General features: G+C 41.0%; 1 protein-coding gene across 3 annotated transcripts; it reads left to right on the top strand.

Moving 5' to 3' along the window:
- The first annotated feature begins 209 nt into the window (after nucleotides 1-209).
- Nucleotides 210-21,988, top strand: LOC109874541 (aryl hydrocarbon receptor nuclear translocator-like protein 1). Of its 3 annotated transcripts, XM_031810707.1 has the most exons (19): nucleotides 210-320; nucleotides 9,256-9,339; nucleotides 12,898-12,966; nucleotides 13,154-13,298; nucleotides 13,665-13,685; nucleotides 14,987-15,049; nucleotides 15,201-15,358; nucleotides 15,509-15,588; nucleotides 15,697-15,789; nucleotides 16,533-16,650; nucleotides 17,085-17,234; nucleotides 17,414-17,660; nucleotides 19,379-19,485; nucleotides 19,736-19,886; nucleotides 20,309-20,385; nucleotides 20,557-20,665; nucleotides 20,849-20,942; nucleotides 21,136-21,229; nucleotides 21,331-21,988. In XM_031810707.1, the coding sequence occupies exons 3-19, from the start codon at nucleotides 12,954-12,956 to the stop codon at nucleotides 21,486-21,488; spliced, it is 1,878 nt and encodes a 625-aa protein (XP_031666567.1). In that variant the 5' UTR covers nucleotides 210-320; nucleotides 9,256-9,339; nucleotides 12,898-12,953; the 3' UTR covers nucleotides 21,489-21,988. The 3 variants fall into 3 exon arrangements, with proteins under 3 accessions (XP_031666567.1, XP_031666572.1, XP_031666575.1); XM_031810712.1 differs by lacking the exons at nucleotides 210-320; nucleotides 9,256-9,339 and adding an exon at nucleotides 11,002-11,321; XM_031810715.1 differs by lacking the exons at nucleotides 210-320; nucleotides 9,256-9,339; nucleotides 12,898-12,966; nucleotides 13,154-13,298 and adding an exon at nucleotides 14,596-14,659.
- Nucleotides 21,989-22,067: the final 79 nt, after the last annotated feature.

The following is a 22,067-nucleotide window of genomic DNA, read 5'->3' as shown; positions in this document are numbered from 1 at the left end:
TACAATATATATTCCTGCTGACTGTATTCTATTTTGCCATTGGCTGAATCGTTGCGTTATTCTGTAGCTTCCTTTGATGCTTCATGCAATTTCATTGGATATAGCCTATATTGTCTTCCCCATGTTCATTGGTCCATAAATGCACCGAGTTATTCTATTTGCTAGAAGCTCAATGCCTTGATCTCGAAAGCACCCAATTGGTTCGTAAACTGGGTTAGTGGTGCAACGATCATCACAGGAGGAAGAAAGTAGGTCAGTGTATTCCTCTTGCCTATTGTCGTTCCAATCCGCCTCAGTACACATGTGCTGCCTTTCCACACGTAAGTCACATACTTTGTTATATATTATGCAAAAGGACTATATCATGTTTCCTTTATTCAACATTGTGAATTTGGTATACTGTGTGCATTTCTTTACTCGTATTATGGTTTCAATTGGCTGTCTAAAGCCATTCCCGAGGAGGTGCAGTCCTCGGTTTACAGTGTAACTTTTAAAGGCACACAGTGACATGTAATGCCGGGAGAAAAATGCGATTTGTAGGTGTCTAACCTAATTTACACATCTGGAATGAACGTATGCCATTTTATTTGATTGGGAGGCTATTTTTGTCTATTTGTACATTGCGTGATTTGCCTGAACTTCCCTACCACGGCTCGGATTAAACGAGGTCATAGCTGTGTTGCATAAAACAACTAGTGACGGGCGGTTGATTACCTGTTACAATCATTTGCCTTTTATAGGCCTGTTTAGTCATCCTTTAATTAACAGCAACAATGTTTCTCCTCTATATGAGCAATGCAATGCGGATGTTGGGCTGATATTGATACAATGTAATGAAAACATACTGCACTGGATTCTGTTCTGTTTCAGAATATATCAAATCAATGTGACAGTCACTGACAGATTTCTTGCCGTTTGTAACCGATTATGTTTCATTATTTATAATAGGCCTATATGCTCGACACATCCTAGTGCAGAATAGTCTAATAATAGCCGAGTATTTCTTCAAAGCTCCAATGTTAGTGAAAACAAATACTATTTTGTTATAATTTGAGCAAATCCCTCTGCTCATAAAAGTACACCATTAATTGCAGACTGCTGTAAAAAACAACAACGGTAAAACATCTATATAAGTTGGGCAAGCTATTTATAAAAAGAGTCTCAATATGCTGTCTATTCCTGACGAATAAATGGCTACAGTACACCATGTCCAGGGAATGCACATTCCAATGCTCCCTTTTAGAAGGACATTACTCTTCATGCTATTCTTAAAATATGAAACAGCTATTCCTGAAAAAGTCAACAAGTGTATCAGTAATGTGACAGGAATAACATAGATGATGCTACATTGTTTTAATTTGACATAATATGCCATGAAGGTAAATAGAGGTCATTGGGGTCAGAGAAAATTCAATTGTGATTGCGTTGTCTTTACTAACTCCTTGATGGACAGTAGTAGGCTATAAGACAGGTCTTGTTTTTGTTTGAGGAAATATTTACCTGTCAGTACTGTATATTAACACAGGAAAAGTGGATTCTATTGGCTACTTAATCAAATGTTGGTAATCATCCTTTACTTTAGCGAGTTGCAACATGTTGCATTATGTGTGGTGCTTGGTTGTTTCCACTGGAGCTGTGCAACTCGCAGTAGCTTTTATGTTGGCTACCCAAAATTACACACTCCTTGATTTTTCACTTCTATTCTGAAGTCTCTCGATCTTTCTTTCTTCATGTTGCCCTCATCCCCAAAGCCAATTTTAGGTTTCAAGGGGGGGATTGAACAGCAAACAAGGCATCGAATTTGAACACACTCCTACAGTGTATATGACCATAACCTGACCATATCTGCCTGCCCTGCCAGTATGATGCTCCTCTCAGTGTTTTCACTGAGGTTTCTCTGAGCCTACAGTAGCTCTCAATGAACATGCTAAGAAATTCAAGCTGCTTTTTGTCAGTCATGAATATTGTACAACATGCTTGAAGCCAACAGCAAATTTGCAGAAAGAGCAGGATATGCCGAGGGAGAAGAAAGGAGAAATCTGACCTTGAATTTCTATACAATGGAGTCTAAAGACCTTGTATGATGTGGACTACTTGAGGTCAAGGTTCCTCAACTGGTGGCCCGCAGGGTTTTTTATTTGGCCCCCCAAGTTTTATAAGCATAAAAACATTTCTCCTTTCTTCTCCCTCGGCATATCCTGCTCTTTCTGCAGATTTGCTGTTGAGCCATCCTGCCTTGATGACAGCTTTGCACACTCTTGGCATTATCTCAACCGTCTTCATGAGATAGTCACCTGGAATGCATTCAATTAACAGGCATGTCTTGTTAAAAGTGAATTTGTGGAATTTCTTTCCTTCTTAATGCGTTTGTGCCAATCAGTTGTGTTGTGACAAGGTAGGGTTGGTATACAGAAGATAGCCCTATTTGGTAAAAGACCAAGTCCATGTTATGGCAAGAACAGCTCAAATAAGCAAAGTGAAACGACAGTCCATCATTACTTTAAGATATGAAGGTCAGTCAATCCAGAAAATTTCAAGAACTTTGAAAGTTTCTTCAAGTGCAGTCGCAAAAACCATCAAGCGCTATGATGAAACTGGCTCTCATGAGGACCGCCACGTGAAAAAGGAAGACCCAGAGTTACCTCTGCTGCAGAGGATAAGTTCATTAGTTAACTGCATCTCAGATTGCAGCCCAAATAAATGCTTCACAGAGTTCAAGTACCAGACACATCTCATCTTCACCTTTTCAGAAGAAAATGGCCTTCATGGTCGATTTGCTACAAAGAAACCACTACTAGAGGACACCAATTCTAAAGGACACCAATAATAAGAAGATACTTGCTTGGGCCAAATAGACCTTACACACCTCCAGGCTGTGTAAGGGCTATTTGAACAAGAATGAGAGTAATGGAGTGCTGCATCAGATGACTTGGCCTCCACAATCACCCGTCCTCAACCCAATTGAGATGGTTTGGGATGAGTTGGACCGCAGAGTGCAGGGAAGGTCAGCCAACAAGTGCTCACCATATGTATGAACTCCTTCAAGACTGTTGGAAAAGCATTCCTCATGAAGCTGGTTGAGAGAATGCAAAGAGTGTGCAAAGCTGTAATCAAGGCAAAGGGTGGCTACTTTGAAGAATCTAAATATAAAATATATTTTGATGTGTTTTGCACTTTTTTGGTTCCTACAGTTGAAGTCGGAAGTTTACATACACTTAGGTTGGAGTCATTAAAACCACTCCAACTCAAATTTCTTGTTTAAGTAACTATAGTTTTGGCAAGTCGGTTAGGGCATCTACTTTGTGCATGACACAGGTCATTTTTCCACAATTGTTTACAGACAGATTCTTTCATTTGTAATTCACAGTATCACAATTCCTGTGGGTCAGAAGTTTACATACGCTAAGTTGACTGTGCCTTTAAACAGCTTGGAAAATTCCAGAAAATTATGTCATGGCTTTAGAAGCTTCTGATAGGTTAATTGACATCATTTTTTTGTCAATTGGAGGTGTACCTGTGGATGTATTTCAAGGTCTATTTTCAAACTCAGTGTCTCTTTGCTTGACATCATGGGAAAACCAAAAGAAATCAGCCAAGACCTCAGAAATAAAACTATAGACCTCCACAAGTCTGGTTCATCCTTGGGAGCAATTTCCAAATGCCTGAAGGTACCACATTCATCTGTACAAACAATAGTACGCAAGTATAAACCCCATGGGACCACTCAGCCGCCATTACCACTCAGGAAGGAGGCACGTTCTGTCTACTAGAGATTAATGTACTTTGGTGAGAAAAGTGCAAATCAATCCCAGAACAACGGCAAAGGACCTTGTGAAAATGCTGGAGGAAACCGGTACAAAAGTATCGATATCCACAGTAAAACGAGACCTATATCGACATAACCTGAATAGCCCCTCAGCAAGGACGAAGCCACTGCTCCAAAACCACCATAAAAAAAGCCAGACTACGGTTTGCAACTGCACATGGGGACAAAGATTATACTTTTTGGAGAAATGTCCTCTGGTCTGATGAAACAAAAAGTTAACTGTTTGGCCATAATGACCATCATTATGTTTGGAGGAAAAAGGGGGAGGCTTGCAAGCTGAAGAACACCATCCCAACCGTAAAGAACGGGGGTGGCAGCATCATGTTGTGGGTGTGCTTTACTGAAGGAAGGACTGGTGCACTTCACAAAATAGATGACGAAGGAAAATTACGTGGATATATTGAAGCAACATCTCAAGACATCAGTACGGAAGTTAAAGCTTGGTTCCAAATGGGTCTTCCAAATGGACAATTTTTATTTAACTAGGCAAGTCAGTTAACTGCCTTGTTCAGAGGCAGAACAACAGATTTTTACCTTATCAGGTCGGAGATTCGATCTTGCAACCATTTCGGTTATTAGTCCAGTGCTCTAACCACTAGGCTACCTGCCGACTCCATGTGTTCTTCCAAAATTGTGGCAAAATGGCTTAAAAACTTCTTATTACTGAAATCTCACTACCGGGATCGATATGACAACAGCCAGTGAAAGTGCAGGGCGCCAAATTCAAACAACAGAAATCTCATAATTAAAATTCCTCAAACATACAAGTATTTTACCCCATTTTAAAGATAAACTTGTTGTTCATCTCACCAGTGTCCGATTTCAAAAAGGCTTTACAGCGAAAGCACACCAAACGATTATGTTAGTTCACCGCCTTGTCACAGAAAAACACAGACATTTTTCCAACCAAAGAGAGGAGTCACAAAAAGTAGAAATAGAGATAAAATGAATCACTAACCTTTGATGATCTTCATCAGATGACACTCATAGGACTTCATGTTACACAATTCATGTATGTTTTGTTCGATAAAGTTCATATTTATATCCAAAAATCTCAGTTTACATTGACCCGTTATGTTCAGTAGTTCCAAAACATCCGGTGATTTTGCAGAGAGCCATATCAATTTACAGAAATACTCATAATAAACATTGATAAAATATACAACTGTTATCCATGGAATTTTAGATCCACTTCTCGTTAATGCATCCGCTGTGTCAGATAAAAATAAAAAAAACTTTACTGAAAACAGACAACAAAACAAGCCATACAGACACCTGCCATGTTGTGGAGTCAACAGAAGTCAGAAATAGCATTAGAAATATTCACTTACCTTTGATGATCTTCATCAGAATGCATTCCCAGGAATCCCAGTTCCCCAATAAATGTTTGTTTTGTTGGATAAAGTCCATCGTTTATGTCCAAATACCTCCTTTTGTTAGCGCGTTTGGTAAACAGATCCAAACTCACGAGGCACAGGCAAGTTCAGATGAAAAGTTCAAAAAGTTATATTAGAGTTCGTAGAAACATGTCAAACGATGTATAGAATCAATGTTTAGGATGTTTATCATACATCTTCAATGATGTTCCAACCGGAGAATTCCTTTGTCTTCAGAAATGCAATGGAACGCAAGCTAACTCTCACGTGAATGCGCGTGACCAGCTCATGCCAGACCACTGACTCATTCAGCTCCCATTCCACCCTCCTTCACAGTAGAAGCATCAAACAAGGTTCTAAAGACTGTTGACATCTAGTGGAAGCCGTAGGAAGTGCAATATGACCCCATAGACACTGTATACTGTATAGATAGGCAATGAGTTGAAAAACTACAAACCTCAGATTTCCCACTTCCTGGTTGGATTTTTTTCTCAGGTTTTTGCCTGCCATGTGAGTTCTGTCATACTCACAGACATCATTCAAACAGTTTTAGAAAACAGTTTTCTATCCAAATCTACTAATAATATGCATATATTAGCAACTGGGCCTGAGTAGCAGGCAGTTTACTCCGGGCACCTTATTCATCCGAGCTACTCAATACTGCCCCCAGCCATAAGAAGTTATGGACAACAAAGTCAAGGTATTGGAGTGGCCATCACAAAGCCCTGACCTCAATCCTATAGAACATTTGTGGGCAGATCTGAAAAAGTGTGTGCGAGCATGGAGGCCTACAAACCTGACTAAGTTACACCGGCTTTGTCAGGAGGAATGGACCAAAATTCACCCAACTTATTGTGGGAAGCTTGTGGAAGACTACCCGAAACATTTGACCCAAGTTAAACAATTTAAAGGCAATGCTACCAAATACTAATTGAGTGTATGTGAACTTCTGACCTACTGGGTGTCACGCCCTGACCGTAGAGAGCTTTATATGTCTCTATTTTGGTTTGGTATTTGGCTAAGGTGTATGTACATTATGAACTTAGCAAAAAAAGAAACGTCCTCTCACTGTCAACTGCGTTTATTTTCAGCAAGCTTATGTGTAAATATTTGTATGAACATAACACGGAACCCAAACCGCCATCGTACGCCATTGTGCATACATTTATTTTGTTCACCCACACCAAACGCGATCACAACACGCAAGTTAAAATTTCAAAAGAAACCCTGAACCAATTATATTAATTTGGGGATAGGCATTACTAGTAAGCTTGCACTTGCTAGCTAATTTGTTTTATTTAGCTAGCTTGCTGTTGCTAGCTAATTTGTCCTGGGATATAAACATTGAGTTGTTATTTTACCTGAAATGCACAAGGTCCTCTTCTCCGCCAATTAATCTACACATAAAATGGTCAACCAAATAGTTTCTAGTCATCTCTCTTCCTTCCAGGCTTTTTCCTCTCTTGACTTTATATTGCGATTGGCAACTTTCATAAATTAGGTGCATTACCACCACTGACCTTGTTCATCTTTCAGTCACCCACGTGGGTATAACCAATGAGGAGATGGCACGTGGGTACCTGCTTCTATAAACCAATGAGGAGATGGGAGAGGCAGGACTTGCAGTGCGATCTGCATCACAAATAGAACTGACTTCTATTTTAGCCCTTGGTAATGCAGATGCTCGTTGGCGCGTGCAAGCAGTCTGGGTGCAATAATTGAATAATATAGATTTCTACATTTATTTTGCAACGCTCACGCACGCGACGTGAGCGGTGTAGTCAGCCTGTAACAAGATTCAACAACTGAGACATAAACTGAACAAGTTCCACAGACATGTGACTAACATAAATTGAATAATGTGTCCCTGATCAAAGTGGGGGGGGGTCAAAATCAAACGTAACAGCCAGTATCTGGTGTGGCCACCAGCTGCATTAAGTACTGCAGTGCATCTCCTCCTCATGGACTGCACCAGATTTGCCAGTTATTGCTGTGAGATGTTACCCCACTCTTTCACCAAGGCACCTGCAAGTTCCCAGACATTTTTGGGGGAATTGCCCAAGCTCTCAACCTCCGAGGTCCCAGACGTGCTCAATGGGATTGAGATCCGGGCTCTTCACTGGCCATGGCAGAACACTGACATTCCTGTCTTGCAGGAAATCACGCACAGAACGAGCAGTTTGGCTGGTGGCATTGTCATGCTGGAGGCTCATGTCAGGATGTCTTCCCAGTAACGCACAGCATTGAGATTGCCTGCAATGACAACAAGCTCAGTCCGATGATGCTGTGACACACCGCCCCAGACAATGACGGACCCTCCAACTCCAAATTGATCCCGCTCTAGAGTACAGGCCTCGGTGTAATGCTCATTACTTCTGCGATAAATGCAAATCCGACCATCTCCCCTGGTGAGACAAAACCGTAACTTGTCAGTGAAGAGCACTTTTTGCCAGTCCTGTCTGGTCCAGCAACGGTGGGTTTGTGCCCATAGGCGACGTTGTTGCCGGTGATGTCTGGTGAGGACCTGCCTTACAACAGGCCTACAATCCCTCAGTCCAGCCTCTCTCAGCCTATTGCGGACAGTCTGAGCACTGATGGAGGGATTGTGTGTTCCTGGTGTAACTCAGGTTGTTGTTGTTGCCATCCTGTACCTGTCCCGCAGGTGTTCGGATGTACCGATCCTGTGCAGGTGTTGTTACACGTGGTCTGCCACTGCGTCCGATTTTTTACAATATTCATTGCATGCTGTAAAAACACAAGGAAACCATCTCCAAGTGATTTGAATTTAGGAAATCTGTTCCCAAGTATTCCCATGCATAATAGAGAGAGACGTGCTCATATACAAATGTAAGCAGTTTGATATGATTACGTTTATGTCAAATATTATATCTGTTTGGGCTACTTGCAGTGAGATTTGCATTCTACAAATTATTTGTAGCCTAACTATGCCACCCGACCAGCCGCTCAAGAAAAAAATCTGCTCGGCTGAATCTATTTGATGATCCCTGCTTTAGGTGTTAGAGTAAGGCTCATGTCACTTAACCCACCTAACCCAATAATTTGAAGCAATAGGTTTTCTCAACCAATAATAGAGTAATAATACAGAAATAATAATTCACAAAGTCAAAGGATGACACAAGCGTAGTAGGCTAGGTAGAGCAAAAGCTGCCACCTAAGCCTAGAGCAAAATGTTTTGTTACGCTATTGTGAATGGTTGTCCAGCTGTCTCCTTTGCCCTTTCCCTTAGGCACGCACAATACTTGTTCATCACTGTTGCAGATTTTTTTTTTTTTACCCAAAATGGTCTCATTCCCTTTGAGTTGTGCGTGTGTTTTGTCCATTCTGCTGACATGCTTGATATTTTCCTCTGGAGTTGTTTATGAGAGTAGCTGAGTGCAGCTATAGGTGTAAACATTCCAAATCAAAAGAAGGCATTGTTGTTTTCCTTGTACTCCAATGATGATATGAGCAGGAAGGTTAAAAGTCTAAACAGAAAGTTGTTCTGTTTATGGTGCGGAGAAGTGTGCATGTGTCTCACTGACCTATGTGTGTGGAGCCATAAGAGCACATGCTAAAAGGATTGAGAAGTGGTCTCTTTTGTATACATCTCCCCATAGAGCCATGATAGTCTGGGAAACATAAACATATATAGGCCTAGCTGAACTGTTCCTAATTACAGGAATCACATCAGGGACTGGGCTGTCTGTTGTCCATAGTATACTGTGTGGCGTTCGAAATGTTGTTCTTTGTGGAGAACTACTGCAGTATGATTAGTCTTATAGGCATGAGATTTAGCATGGCAGTGATTGCGATCCCATTGCTAATACTATCCTGTTGGGGCTTGGCATAGAGGAGAATCTGTAGCCATCTCCTCTACTCACACTATCTCCAGATCACCTCCCATCTGTTGCCCATCTGAGCTTTCTGAACAAGCCACTTTAATCAGAGCACCACTCGCTCTTACATCATAGGCCTAGATGAGTCTCCACTCCCAGCTGGCCAGTGTGTTTTACACTGTGACCTGACCTCTTGTCCTATCTGATCCCTCTCCAGGTACTGTGCTGGTCGGTGCATCTGTTAGAAAAAGCCCAGCTCTGACATAAGGAGGCCAGTCCACTTCCTGCACCACCCATCCAGGTATGTGGACGCACATGGTTCTGTGTGATTTCATAAGAATTGACAGCCGCTCTGAAATGAGTTCACGACCTTCGTTTGAAGTGAATCACCATTGACATTTGTGACGCACAGCTTCTTGCTGTTTCACTTCAAAATGACCACATGAGCAGTTGGCGGGGAGAACAGTTCGGGATGAAGTAAGTTATGAGCACAGTCAGTCAGTCATACATAAGCACAGTCATGTGTGAGGGTGGTTTTCTCACAGCTATCTGTGTTTCATCAATATTGTTATCTTGCATCTTATTAACTTGAACTGGAGTCTTATTTCTGCTTTTTTTAAACATATCTTCTAACCATCTATTCCACCAAAGTGTTAACGTCTCCTGTCTATCTTTCTAGACTGGCTCTTAGAATGCTCTGTTCTGAGTATAGGAGCCTACTGAGAAACGGACAGCTTGACTTACATAGCGAACATAGGCCATGTCATTACAGGAGCCAAGCCTGAGCTTTCCAGGATGGCACACAATAGAAGGGAATTACAGACAGCCTTACAGCGCTATGATGATGCCGCTGAGTGCACAGAACACTCTGTTTCATCTGAACGTGACAGAACGAAGGGATCACGTCAGGGGAGTGGCTAAAATAGGAACGCAACAGTGACATATGCATTATGAACATTAAGATAAGGGAGAAGTTCTTGCACGCAGACAGTATCATAGTGCTGTGTAAGCTAACCATGCGTATCCAGCTGAGCTGACACACTATGTTCACCCTGACCCTGTTACTGCTTCCTGGTTCTGCTTCTTCCCTGCTTCTTGTCATCTGATCAAAGTTTTTGTTTCCGCACAGCTTAAACATAAACCTTTTTGACTCTTAGATACCACAGAGGTCATGTGCATTAAAACATTAGAAATGATCAGAATCCACCTTAGTGATCTTCTAGTGTTGTAACATGGATGGTGTTGAGTGTTCCTGAATATGTGAATGCCATGGATGGTAAAATGATACAAAAGTATTTTCATTAGACTGATGAGCAGTGGAGTGGTGGCGTGAGGAGAGGTGTGACCAGTGGGTTATGTGTAGTGGGAAAAGTTCCCTAATTGGCAACCATTCAAGAGGTTCCTGCACCATTGTATCCGGGAAACCAGAGATTTGTCACAACTAGCTAAGCTGACTTTAACGCAGGGTTTCCTTTTTCTCTTTTTTTAGTCAGTACGAGTGAGAGATTTTGTTTGAGTATACACTGAGCATACCAAACATTATGAACACCTTCCTAATATTGAGTTGACTCCACCTACTGGCACCTACTACCATACCCCGTTCAAAGGCACTTACATTTTCTGTCTTGCCCATTCACCCTCTGAATGGCACACATACACAATCCATGTCTCAATTGTCTCAAGGCTTAAAAAACCTTCTTTAACCTGTCTCCTCCCCTTCATCTACACTGATTTGAAGTGGAATTAACAAGTGACAATGTTAAAGAGCAGGTGTTCTTAATGTTTTGTACACTCAGTGTATGTCTTTTTGCCTTCCTTTGTCTTAGGTGACAAAATGAACATTTACAAAAAGGCTTATTCTCAGGAGTACTCTTTTATTCAGCTTAAATTAAAAAAAACATGTAGAAAAAAAAACATTGATGATGAATGGTATAGCAAGTCCTCTTTGCCCAGTGGATTACATGGTCAGCTCGGATGTCTGTTGTGACATATACCAGAGTGAAGGGTCAGGTTGTAGTGTAGTCTATGGTGACGGTGACAATAACAAAGTTCCTTGCTGCAGGCAAGAAATGATGGGGTGTAATTATGGTTTGGTTCGATGTAATTAAACTCTGAAACTGTCACATCAAACGGAGAGGGAAAAAGAGCTGGGGAAAAATAGGTCAGTGGAGAATCTAATTACGATGAAATGACTTTCAGGCACAGTGGAGCAGAGCATTAGTTCTGGTCTGATTACAGGAGCAGGACAAGCCTCAATGACCTGAGGTAGCTGTGCTTTTTAAGGTATTTTTGTGCAACCTGGTCTGGGAGCATTTCGTAATTATTCTGTATGTAAACCCGAGATACTCCATTTAGTATGGAATGTTAAGTTTCATATGGTATGTATTAATTTATGGATGTCCATCACTCATTCGTATGATATGTTACGAATTACAATTTTGTACATTTCGCAAATTTGTAAAATATAATACAATACTCGAAACCTCGACCTTCTAGCCCAACGCGCTATCGACTTTGCCGCAAAAGCATGCTCGGGCGGCAGAGTCGATTTCCGCACTTACGAATTTGCAAAACGCACGATATGTAAAAATATTCTAGCAAGGTGGCTAACTTTAGCTAGGCTAGGGGTTAGGGTTAAAGTTAGGGTTACATTTAGGAGTTAAGTTAAATGGTTAAGGTTAGAGGAAGGGTTAGCTAACATACTAACTAGTTGCAAAGTAGCTAAACAGTAGGAAGTAGTTGAAAATTTGCTAAAATTGACCGTAATGAGATTCGAACTCGCAGCCATTGGGTTGCTAGATGTTCGCGATATACTTTTGTTTTTACCTTAAGTAACCATCTGTCTTATGTATCCATACCTAACGTAATATATAATACTAATTTGAGTGTCCCGGATTACATTTACTGTAAACCTGAAAGTGCTAGTAGCATTGTTAATAGGTTATTTACAAAGCCTAGGAAACATGCAATCTGTGAGGGTAGGTCTAGGTGATATGACCAAAATAGTCAATTTCTTTTAACGGTATGGCGGTATTTGATAGTATTTTATTGTTCTGAATAATAAAGGTTGAAAATAGGTTTTATAAGTAGTGGATGACCCTAGGATGGCAAAAAATAATCATATTTTAATTGGTTTAAATGGACTTTCTCATCTATCGAGGCAAATTGACCAGGATTACAATGTTTTGTAATTTGAGGACGTTGCGTGGGAAACTACCAGGAGCGCTAAGTGATGGGTTAGCAGAGGAGACTAATTTAATCTATCTAAGTGAGGTTAGGAAAAGGCCATACTGGTTGGATTATATAAACAGTGATCAATGCAGATATGGGTTCTTTATGAAATGTGACCCCTCCTGACAATCTGTCTTCCTCTGTAACATTGGCATTGTTTTATCTGAATTAGCCTTTATATTAAGGACTAATCTCACTAAATCATGTCTCTGACTGACACCTAGGTTTATGTAACATATGCTGCATTATGTTATGAACACTATTCCATCCATTTTTAGTAATCCAAGGTTTTCATTGACAAAAAAAAAATCTATCATTCTTCTTGTTCATTTTAGCTGGAGGTCAAGTGAATGATGCTTCTCAAAGATTCTCTTGATTGTTGCCTAAGGGAGAGAGAGAGGCTTGAGACTCTGCTATAACTTTCACCTTATGTAAGACCATAGAGAAATCAATCGGTCCTCTTACATCCCCTTTACCGAATGGGCCATCTACGGTATACATCAGCACCAGGTTCAGGTTATACGGCAGCTGCTCAGGTTCAGAGGGCTTTGTTATATGATGCTGCTGTGGTTTCCTCATGCCTTGTATATAAAGAGGATGTCTGACTCTTCACTGACTTGCCTTTCAGATCTGGGTCACTGCTGGAAAGAAACTGAGTGAGATGTTTTGAGGATAACTGGCCTTATGAATATTTGTGGTGAGTGTCACACCATCTTTAAAACAGCCACAGTTTATTTCACTTTTTGATCAATTGTCTTTGTCTAGGAATTGAGATTTGAATATCTTGTGTTCTTTCATAGAAGTCGCTTTCACGTCAACTGACCTTTTTGTTGTGTCTTATGGATAATAATAAGTGCTGAAATCAGTGTGTTTTCTCTCTATAGATGATCTAATGGCAGACCAAAGAATGGACATTTCCTCCACGATGAACGAGTTCATGTCTCCCGGCTCCACTGATCTAATCAGCTCGATCGGCACACCCGGCATGGACTACACACGCAAGAGAAAAAGCAGCACCACAGACTACCAGTAAGCCTGACTTCAAAACTGCTTATAGACTTTGTCCTACTTGCCACCTGAAGATAGTACATGTGCCAATCATCTTTATTATATTAATGTCACGTTAGTTCTGGTTTAGTGAGATCACATTGTTTGTCCTTCATGCCATTTTCTGACAGATGTGTATGTTTCCATGGCAGCTTTTTGATGAACTATATGGAAATATTTTCTTACTGTGTGTCAAAGGTTTCCACTTAAAGTTGACAAGATAACTAGGTACCTAGAAATGAACAACCAATTAGGAACAAATGGTAGCATAACCTTGATTTAGATTAGATCAGAATAATCAGTATACTTAATTTGAATTGTAATGTACAAACTTCCTTGCTTTCACAGAATTGATGGATTTTCTTTTGAGTAAGTATCAAATCAAATTATGAATGTTAAAGTACATTGTAGTAAAGGAGCCAATCCCGTGTCTGATTAGTTGGCCCTGTGTGATCCTTGTTTGGTCAGGATTGGCTTCTTCTTTGATCAAACTATACAAACTGCTCTAGCATTTACCCCTAGAATTAGAGGTTAGACACTAATGTATTCCTCATCCCTAATTTAGGTCAATCAAAAGGAATGCGCTATGGTGATCAGTACCCTGAGAGTGACTGGTCAGTTAGTATGTACACTATGGATCGCTGTGAATATGGGAGAGCCAGTCATGCTATAGTGTAGATTTGAATAGCTAGAATTAGGATAAACATCAAAGCATGAAGGGGTGCTGCAGTAACAATCTTGAAGCACCAAGACTGTATTACAGTTGTGTTAAAAAATGTATTTGCTGGTATTTAGTTTGATCTGGCCTTAATTTAATAGAGAGGGCACCCTGATTTGATGTATGATGGATGGTACATTATATTTGTTGTCTGTAGCTCATTCACTAAAGGCACAGATTTATTTTTACTTCACTTAGTGAGACTTAAGACAACAACTCTGTGTGAATACCTTTGGGTCAATTCTGTAGAGCCTATCATATTTGAAATAACCTTTATTTGAGGCTGTTGAATGCTATTATAGTATGGAGTTGACAAGTCTTGAAGTGGCACAGGATACGTGCCACCATTCTAGGGGTGGCAGGTAGCCTAGTGGTTAGAGTGTTGATAGATCAAATCCCTAAGCTGACACAGTAAAAATATGTTGTTCTACCCCTGAACAAGGCAGTTAACCCACTGTTCCTAGGCAGCCATTGTAAATAAGAATTTGTTCTTAACTGACTTGCCTAGTTAAATTAAAGGTTAAATAAAAATGTCATGGCTTAATTTCTTGTTTGTGAAAGGACAGTAGGGCTGAGTGGGATGACAGAGTAGGAGTTCAGCTGTGAACAATATCAGAGGCACAAGGTATTTCACCTGAATCTACACTAAGAAAGGTCTCAAAGAAACCAGGTTCATAATTTTGTAGGAACATTTCTAATAACTATTCATATAGATTCTACCAAAGATGGCAAGAAAATATTTGAATGGCTTGCATTAGTAATGTTGATGTTTCATGTCAAGTAAAGGCTCTCCGTGTTTTTTTTATTATACAAATTTCAAACGACTTCTCACTTTAATAATTTGCTTTATTCATAATTACATTGCATACTGTAACATCATTATTTAATATTTGTTGTAAAATAATTGTTTTACTATATTTCTTTGTACTAATGTTATTGCTTCTCCTCAAAGGGATAGCATGGACACAGACAATGATAGACTTGGTGATCATCAAGGCCGGATTAAAAATGCCAGGTAACCAAATGTTTCTATCTCCCATAGGATGACATAAAAACCGATGGAATAAAAATGAGAGATTAGTCATGTTTCTGTAAATACAGGCAGACTATGGATGTGTTGATTTGTTTGTCTGTGTTAAATGCTCTTTGTATTGTTTGGATGGTAGAGAGGCCCACAGTCAGATTGAGAAGAGACGCAGGGACAAGATGAACAGCTTCATAGACGAGCTGGCCGCCCTAGTGCCTACATGCAACGCTATGTCCCGTAAACTGGACAAACTAACAGTCCTGCGCATGGCTGTCCAGCACATGAAGACCTTAAGAGGTGAGATGAGAAGGATTTTAATAGGACTGCTGCCAGAAAAGTAGGGTGATGACAACCACCACCATGCAGCTGATCAATAAAGTACATCAGAATAATACAAATGACATATTGATTCATTTGTCTTACATATGAGCTTTTTCTGACTCACAGGTGCTGCTAACCCCTACACTGAAGCTAACTACAAACCAGCCTTCCTGTCAGATGACGAACTGAAGCACTTAATACTGAGGGTGGGTGTCCTTACCTCCATAGACTGTATGGTCTCCTCAGAGTGCGTTTCACAATAAGTATGCATGTGTGACTCACTATTTCTCTTTCTCGTCTCTCCCTCTCCACAGGCATCTGATGGTTTTCTGTTTGTTGTTGGCTGCGATCGAGGGAAGATACTGTTTGTTTCCGAGTCAGTCTACAAAATCCTAAACTACAGCCAAGTACGTCCTTTCCAATATGTTGCAGTTTTTTTCCATTAAATGGTGATACTGTAGTCATTTTTACCCTCATAAGCTACCCGGATGACATGAATATAACATTTATTCATTCGTTTTGATGATTGTAGACCCCCTGTAACCTGGTATTACTTTACAGACGTTTACATTTACTTTACAGATGTTTACATTTTAGAGACATTTACTTTACAGACGTTTACATTTACTTTACAGATGTTTACATTTTAGAGACATTTACTTTACAGACGTTTACATTTACTTTACAGATGTTTACATTTGAGAGACATTTACTTTACAGACGTTAACATTTACTTTACAGATGTTTACATTTTAGAGACATTTAGTTTACAGACGTTTACATTTACTTTACAGATGTTTACATTTTAGAGACATTTACTTTACAGACGTTTACATTTACTTTACAGATGTTTACATTTTAGAGACATTTACTTTACAGATGTTTACATTTTAGTAGTTTAGCAGACACTCTAATCCAGAGTGATTTACAGTTAGTGCATTCATCTTAAAATAAGTAACTAAGACAACTACATATCAGTCAGTACATTTTTCCACAATAAAGTAGCTATCAGCAGTCTGTGCTAATCGGAAAAAGTCAAGTACAAGTGTTAGTTCACGAAAGGCAAGGGTGTTAGTTATTTTGTATTTTTTATGGGCCTCATTTATGTAACGTGGTCTTATCTTACGGCACTCTCTCCCTCTCTGTGCAGAATGACCTGATTGGTCAGAGCCTGTTTGATTACCTGCATCCTAAAGACATTGCCAAAGTCAAGGAGCAGCTGTCCTCGTCGGACACGGCGCCACGGGAGCGCCTCATCGATTCCAAAAGTAATGCACCCTGGCCTCTAGTTACCAGCCTTTCTCTAAGTGCCCAGGGGGTGGAGAACAAGGAAATCAGGGACACCGTGTCTGATAGAGTAGAAAAGCAGACTGTAATCATCAGCCTGCTGTCCCCTACATAGCTAGCACAGTGACACTCAATGTATCCCCCTGTACTATGTGTTCCTCATTATTTAAATGTACGAAGCTAAATGTAGGGTAGTGCTATTTTTACATCAAGACACACTGGGTTTAGGGTAAATATAAACAGTCAAACAATTTCTGTAAATTCAGCAATTTTTTTGTAATAGCAAAAATATATGTATTGTAGCTTTATTTGCCAGAGTAGGACTTGATACAGTATATATTTATAAAGGATCATGGGTGATACTGTTCCTGTCGTTGCAGCATAGGCTAAATGCTATTTTGTGTCTTGTCCTCAGCTGGCCTCCCAGTAAAGACAGACATCACCCCCGGCCCATCCAGACTTTGCTCTGGAGCCAGGCGATCTTTCTTCTGCAGGATGAAGTGCAATCGGCCCCTCATCAAAATGGAGGACAAGGACTTTCCTTCCACCTGCTCCAAGAAGAAAGGTACTTTAGCCTCCTGTCTTTTCCTTACGTAACTTGCTCAAGGGTGTTTTTTAATCTCCTGTGATTCATTTTAGTTAACAGTTCATTTGGTTTCGTACCAATAGACTACTTACTCATTGATGTCAGTGATAGCTCCAGAGTAGAGCTAGTTGATGATGATCCAACCACTGTATCCGCAGCTGACCGTAAGAGCTTCTGCACAATACACAGTACTGGCTACCTGAAGAGCTGGCCACCCACCAAGATGGGTCTAGATGATGACAATGAACCAGACAACGAGGGCTGCAACCTCAGTTGCCTGGTGGCCATTGGACAGCTGCATCCCCACATTGTCCCTCAGCCAATGAACAATGAGATCCGTGTCAAACCCACTGAGTATGTCTCTCGCCATGCCATCGACGGGAAGTTCGTCTTTGTTGATCAGAGGTGAGAGATGTTTTATGGCACGCAGGCAGACATACAAACATGTAGCAAAGGATGTGCCAGTTGGCCCCTAGACAGTGATGTCCTGACACCTGGCTGGACCTCGTGGGCAGTCCAGAGCTGGATTTACTGCAGAGTGACAGCTTATGTGTGAGTGAGGTTTTTGTCAATGTCCAAATATAGCATCAGCAAAATGTTCCAGATGGAGGTGTAATGGAGGCCCAGAGGGCAGACAGGATTCAGAGTAGATATGTTGACAACAAATACTCCACTGCCCCCTGACAAAACAATCCCATAACCTCACCACGTCACTAATACTGTTTGGTACACTGGGAATTTCTAGATAATGTCACAGGGTGCTATGTGATTGTCATAGGGCTGGGCAATATGGACAAAATATCATATCACAATATTATTATTTGAAAGTGTATTTGACAGTATTTAATGTTTTTGAATAATAAAAGTTCTAAATGTTTTCTGAGTAATAACCCTAGGGTGGCAACACATAAATTATAAGCGATTTCAAATGGGCTTTATCCCTTTTGACTGTTCAATCCAAACAAAAGTGATTTTCACCATTTCTCCATTTCTGCTTTTCCTGCACTTGTATTATCATTTCCACACTGTGCCACGCAGCATGATATCTAAGCCTAGCTAATTGAACCATTGAAATCATGGAAATATAATGATTATTCTAATTCTTTAGTTGGTATATAGTGGGCAGCACCTTGAATACATTGTTGTTTGACATGACAACAGTGAGGAATTATCGATAGGGTGAGAACCAAAGTTTTCATCACTGTTTCCAGGTGACTCTAATTAGGTGTTACATGACATGTTTCCATGCTTCATGTAGCTAGCTAGCCAACATATTATTTACCATCCCACTGCTACTGTTCTAGATGACTGTTGGGAATATACTAGTAGAAAAGGCAGTGGTTTTGGTTGGGCATTTGGAAAGCTTGCTGATTAGTGGTTTGAGTGAGTTGGAGGTTGGCTCTTCTGTGGTGATAGGGGATGTTTCTCCATGGTTTCTCCCAGAGCTTGTTGTTGATCTAAACTTTGTAGAAAAAAGGAATGATTGGTCAGAAGTCAAGGATATAGGGAAACTGGTTCACAATTACATTGGTAGAAGTTTTTATGCATTTTTACCGCTTCTCACAGGTGGATCCAAGGACCCTGCTCCTGTGCGCCCACCCAGATAGTGGGCGCACAGGAGCAGGCATTTACGTTAGTTAGCCAAAAGAGTTGGAGAGGGAAAGATTGAAGTGGAAGGCCATTGAGGTTGGACTGGGTTTGGAAGGGATTTTGGGGATGGGGGAGGGTCTATTAGAATTTAGTAGGGCTCTTTTATATTTTCTCAGAAGTACTGAGTTAGGTAGGAGGATTTAGAAATGTGGAGCTAATGTTGTAAACCGTGATTGACCACACACTCCAGCATAGTAGGTGAGGGCATGCACCTTTAACGTTTGTTTGCGGACCGCCATTATATCATAGAAGAAGAAGCAACATATTCATGCTTTGCCTATTCCTCTGATAAGATACCGTTGCACAACATGCTTTTCTTGGCTTACACCGGCACAAGTACCAGGCAATGTTAGCTAACTAGATACGTTTGCTCTGACTCTTAGTACATTTAGACTTAACTTTAAAAATGTCCTAAATACCACTGGCCTGCATTGATAGTCAGGACTTGTGCTTAATACTGTTCTCTTTTGTAGGGCCACTGCCATTTTGGCTTATCTACCCCAAGAGTTGCTGGGTACATCGTTTTATGAATACTTTCATCAAGATGACATAGGACACCTTGCGGAATGTCATAGACAAGGTATGTATCAGATTGAACAAGGACACCAATATAACGCCAAAGAGCAAAGTTTTAGACTCAGCGATACATCCCAATGTCTGGTCATTTTGTCATATAAAATGTATTGCGCTAAGCTTGTCACATAGCGAGTAGACCCTGATATGAATTAATATAGAACCTGGCAGGCTACCATTTGGCATGTCACAGAGGCCAAGTGTGCAGATATCATGCCTTATTGAGCTCAACCCTTGGCTGCCACCTCTGTTCTTAGTGCTCCAGATGAGGGAGAAGATCAATACAAACTGCTACAAGTTCAAAATAAAAGACGGCTCCTTTATCACGCTGAGGAGTCGCTGGTTCAGTTTTATGAACCCTTGGACCAAAGAGGTGGAGTACATTGTCTCCACCAACACTGTTGTCTGGTAAGTAGCTACACACATCTGTTTCTGCTAGGACTTTCTTCCACAGTCCTCATTTAACTAGTCAATGCATAATATTACACTGTATTCATTGTATTAGGTTCATATTCTAATAAAGTTGGATAATGAATGTAAGATTTCAAACAGCTGATTACATTTACAATGCCTACTGTGTCAAAGTTGTTTTATCACCACCGCTATTGTTTCAACATGAAATCAATGTCCAACTCATATAGCTGTCTGGCTTGCCTCAGAAAACAAAGCATGTATTATTGGAACTCTTGCATATTTATTACTGTGTCTTTCTAGAGCTGTTGGGCTATCTATGCAATAGATGTTAATAAGCTGCCCAATGAGGTGTGAAGTCACGAGCATGCTCAGTGATGATGCTCACTCTCTCTTCTCTCTCCCTTTCTCTGTCTCAGTGTGCCTGAAGGATCTGATGGCATCTATCCTCAGCTCGCCGCCTCCCCCCAGAGCATGGATAGTGTACTCACAGACGGTAAGCCTGCCCTCCTGCTGTGCTCTCACACAGCAGTTCACCCGCTTGGATGAAGCGTGACTGTACTTTGATGAGTTGACATACATTTTCTTTGTGCCTGGCATGACTGTGACTAAGTAATTGTTAGATTTTTCTGAAATGTGACTGAGCTTTTGCGTTTGTTGGTTGCAGGAACTGGCAAGCGGGCCCTTCAGACCGTGCCTGGCATCCCCGGCGGCACAAGGGCAGGGGCGGGAAAGATCGGCCGGATAATCGCAGAAGAGGTGATGGAGATCCAGAGGTGAGAGGAACCATGTGGATTGTGTTATGATTGTCTTGTCAAACATAAATTGGCATGTCTGTATGGTCATAACCATACCATGGTCATCGACCCCCAGTGCATAATGAAAATGTCTGTGTGTGACTGAAACTGTATGGGGCTGTGTCCTGCTGTTTTTACCCTGTGTTTTCTTTACTCTTCCAGGATAAGAGGCTCCTCGCCCTCCAGCTGTGGCTCCAGTCCTCATAACTTCACCAGCACTCCACCCCCAGACATGTCGTCCCCAGGGGGAAAGAAGGTAAGAGCTCTGACCTGTCCTTCCCATTCTCCTCCACTTCAACCCCTCCCAACTGGGAGGAAGTCTGCTAATCACTCCACTGCTCATCCATGTGAAGTCAGTAATGAGCACATCTGGTGGATATTTTTTGTGTCTGTTGGTGGCTCATACTTCAGGATGCAATGGTGATTCCTGAATGTCAATTCTCTCACAGATACAGAACAGTGGAACCCCAGAACATCCCTCAGCAGGGCTGATACCGGGACCAGACTCCGTAGGCTATCCGTACTCCAATAACTCCAATCTAAGTATGCATTTTCCCCCGCTATGAAATCTAATCTTGATTACAGTTAATGAAACTATCCACATAAAATCTTAGATATTTAACCCTTGTCCTTACCCTGTTTAGGCGATAACTCTCACATTGGCATTGACATCATGGATGAGCCAGGCTCCAGCAGCCCGAGTAATGACGAGGCAGCCATGGCTGTGATCATGAGCCTTCTGGAGGCAGACGCAGGGTTGGGAGGCCCAGTGGACTTCAGTGACCTGCCCTGGCCACTGTGAGGACTGTCAGGCTTAGGCAAGGCCTCCTAAATGGGCTGAACATGGTAGAGTAAGGGCTGGGTGTTACAATATTCACATTGTGTCAGTTTGTGACCAGTACCAGAGAGCCATATCAACAGGGCTAATGTGACTGTAGCCTCACAGTAAGGCTGAATGCAGGCGGGCCCTGAAAAGGAAGGAATACTAGGCCTGGGATCGGCCATGATGTACAGTCCACCTCAGTGCGGTTGGGGAAAAGTGAAACTGCCTCATTACCCCTGTAGTATTATTGTATCAGTCAGTTATCTGGGTTTTTCTATGTCCATTCATCCTCACAGGCATTGAACCCAGCTCTTTTATAATGGCATTGTTTTTTTTGTTGTGTTTTTACACTACAAAAAAACATGTCAATATTTCTAAAGAAAATTGTATCATACTTGTTTATTCTAATTTTCTCTAAATATGTATATGTAAAAGTGTATTGTATCAGTAGTGAATTATTTAAAAAATAACTTCCTCTATTGCTTATTTCCATTTTCAAAAATACAAAACAGGGCGGTCTATCAAGTTACCATCCAGTGGCATACAGTATCACTGCTA

The sequence above is a fragment of the Oncorhynchus kisutch genome, linkage group LG3, assembly GCF_002021735.2.
Source record: "Oncorhynchus kisutch isolate 150728-3 linkage group LG3, Okis_V2, whole genome shotgun sequence".
Lineage (NCBI taxonomy): Eukaryota > Metazoa > Chordata > Actinopteri > Salmoniformes > Salmonidae > Oncorhynchus > Oncorhynchus kisutch.
This window is presented reverse-complemented; position numbering and strand designations above follow the sequence as displayed.

Bases quoted from the DNA above. Each gene is read 5' to 3' on its own strand.
- LOC109874541 (XM_031810707.1), top strand. The intron at 15,790-16,532 runs GTACGTCCTTTC...CTCTCTGTGCAG, and splicing joins AAATCCTAAACTACAGCCAA to AATGACCTGATTGGTCAGAG. The intron at 20,386-20,556 runs GTAAGCCTGCCC...TGTTGGTTGCAG, and splicing joins GGATAGTGTACTCACAGACG to GAACTGGCAAGCGGGCCCTT.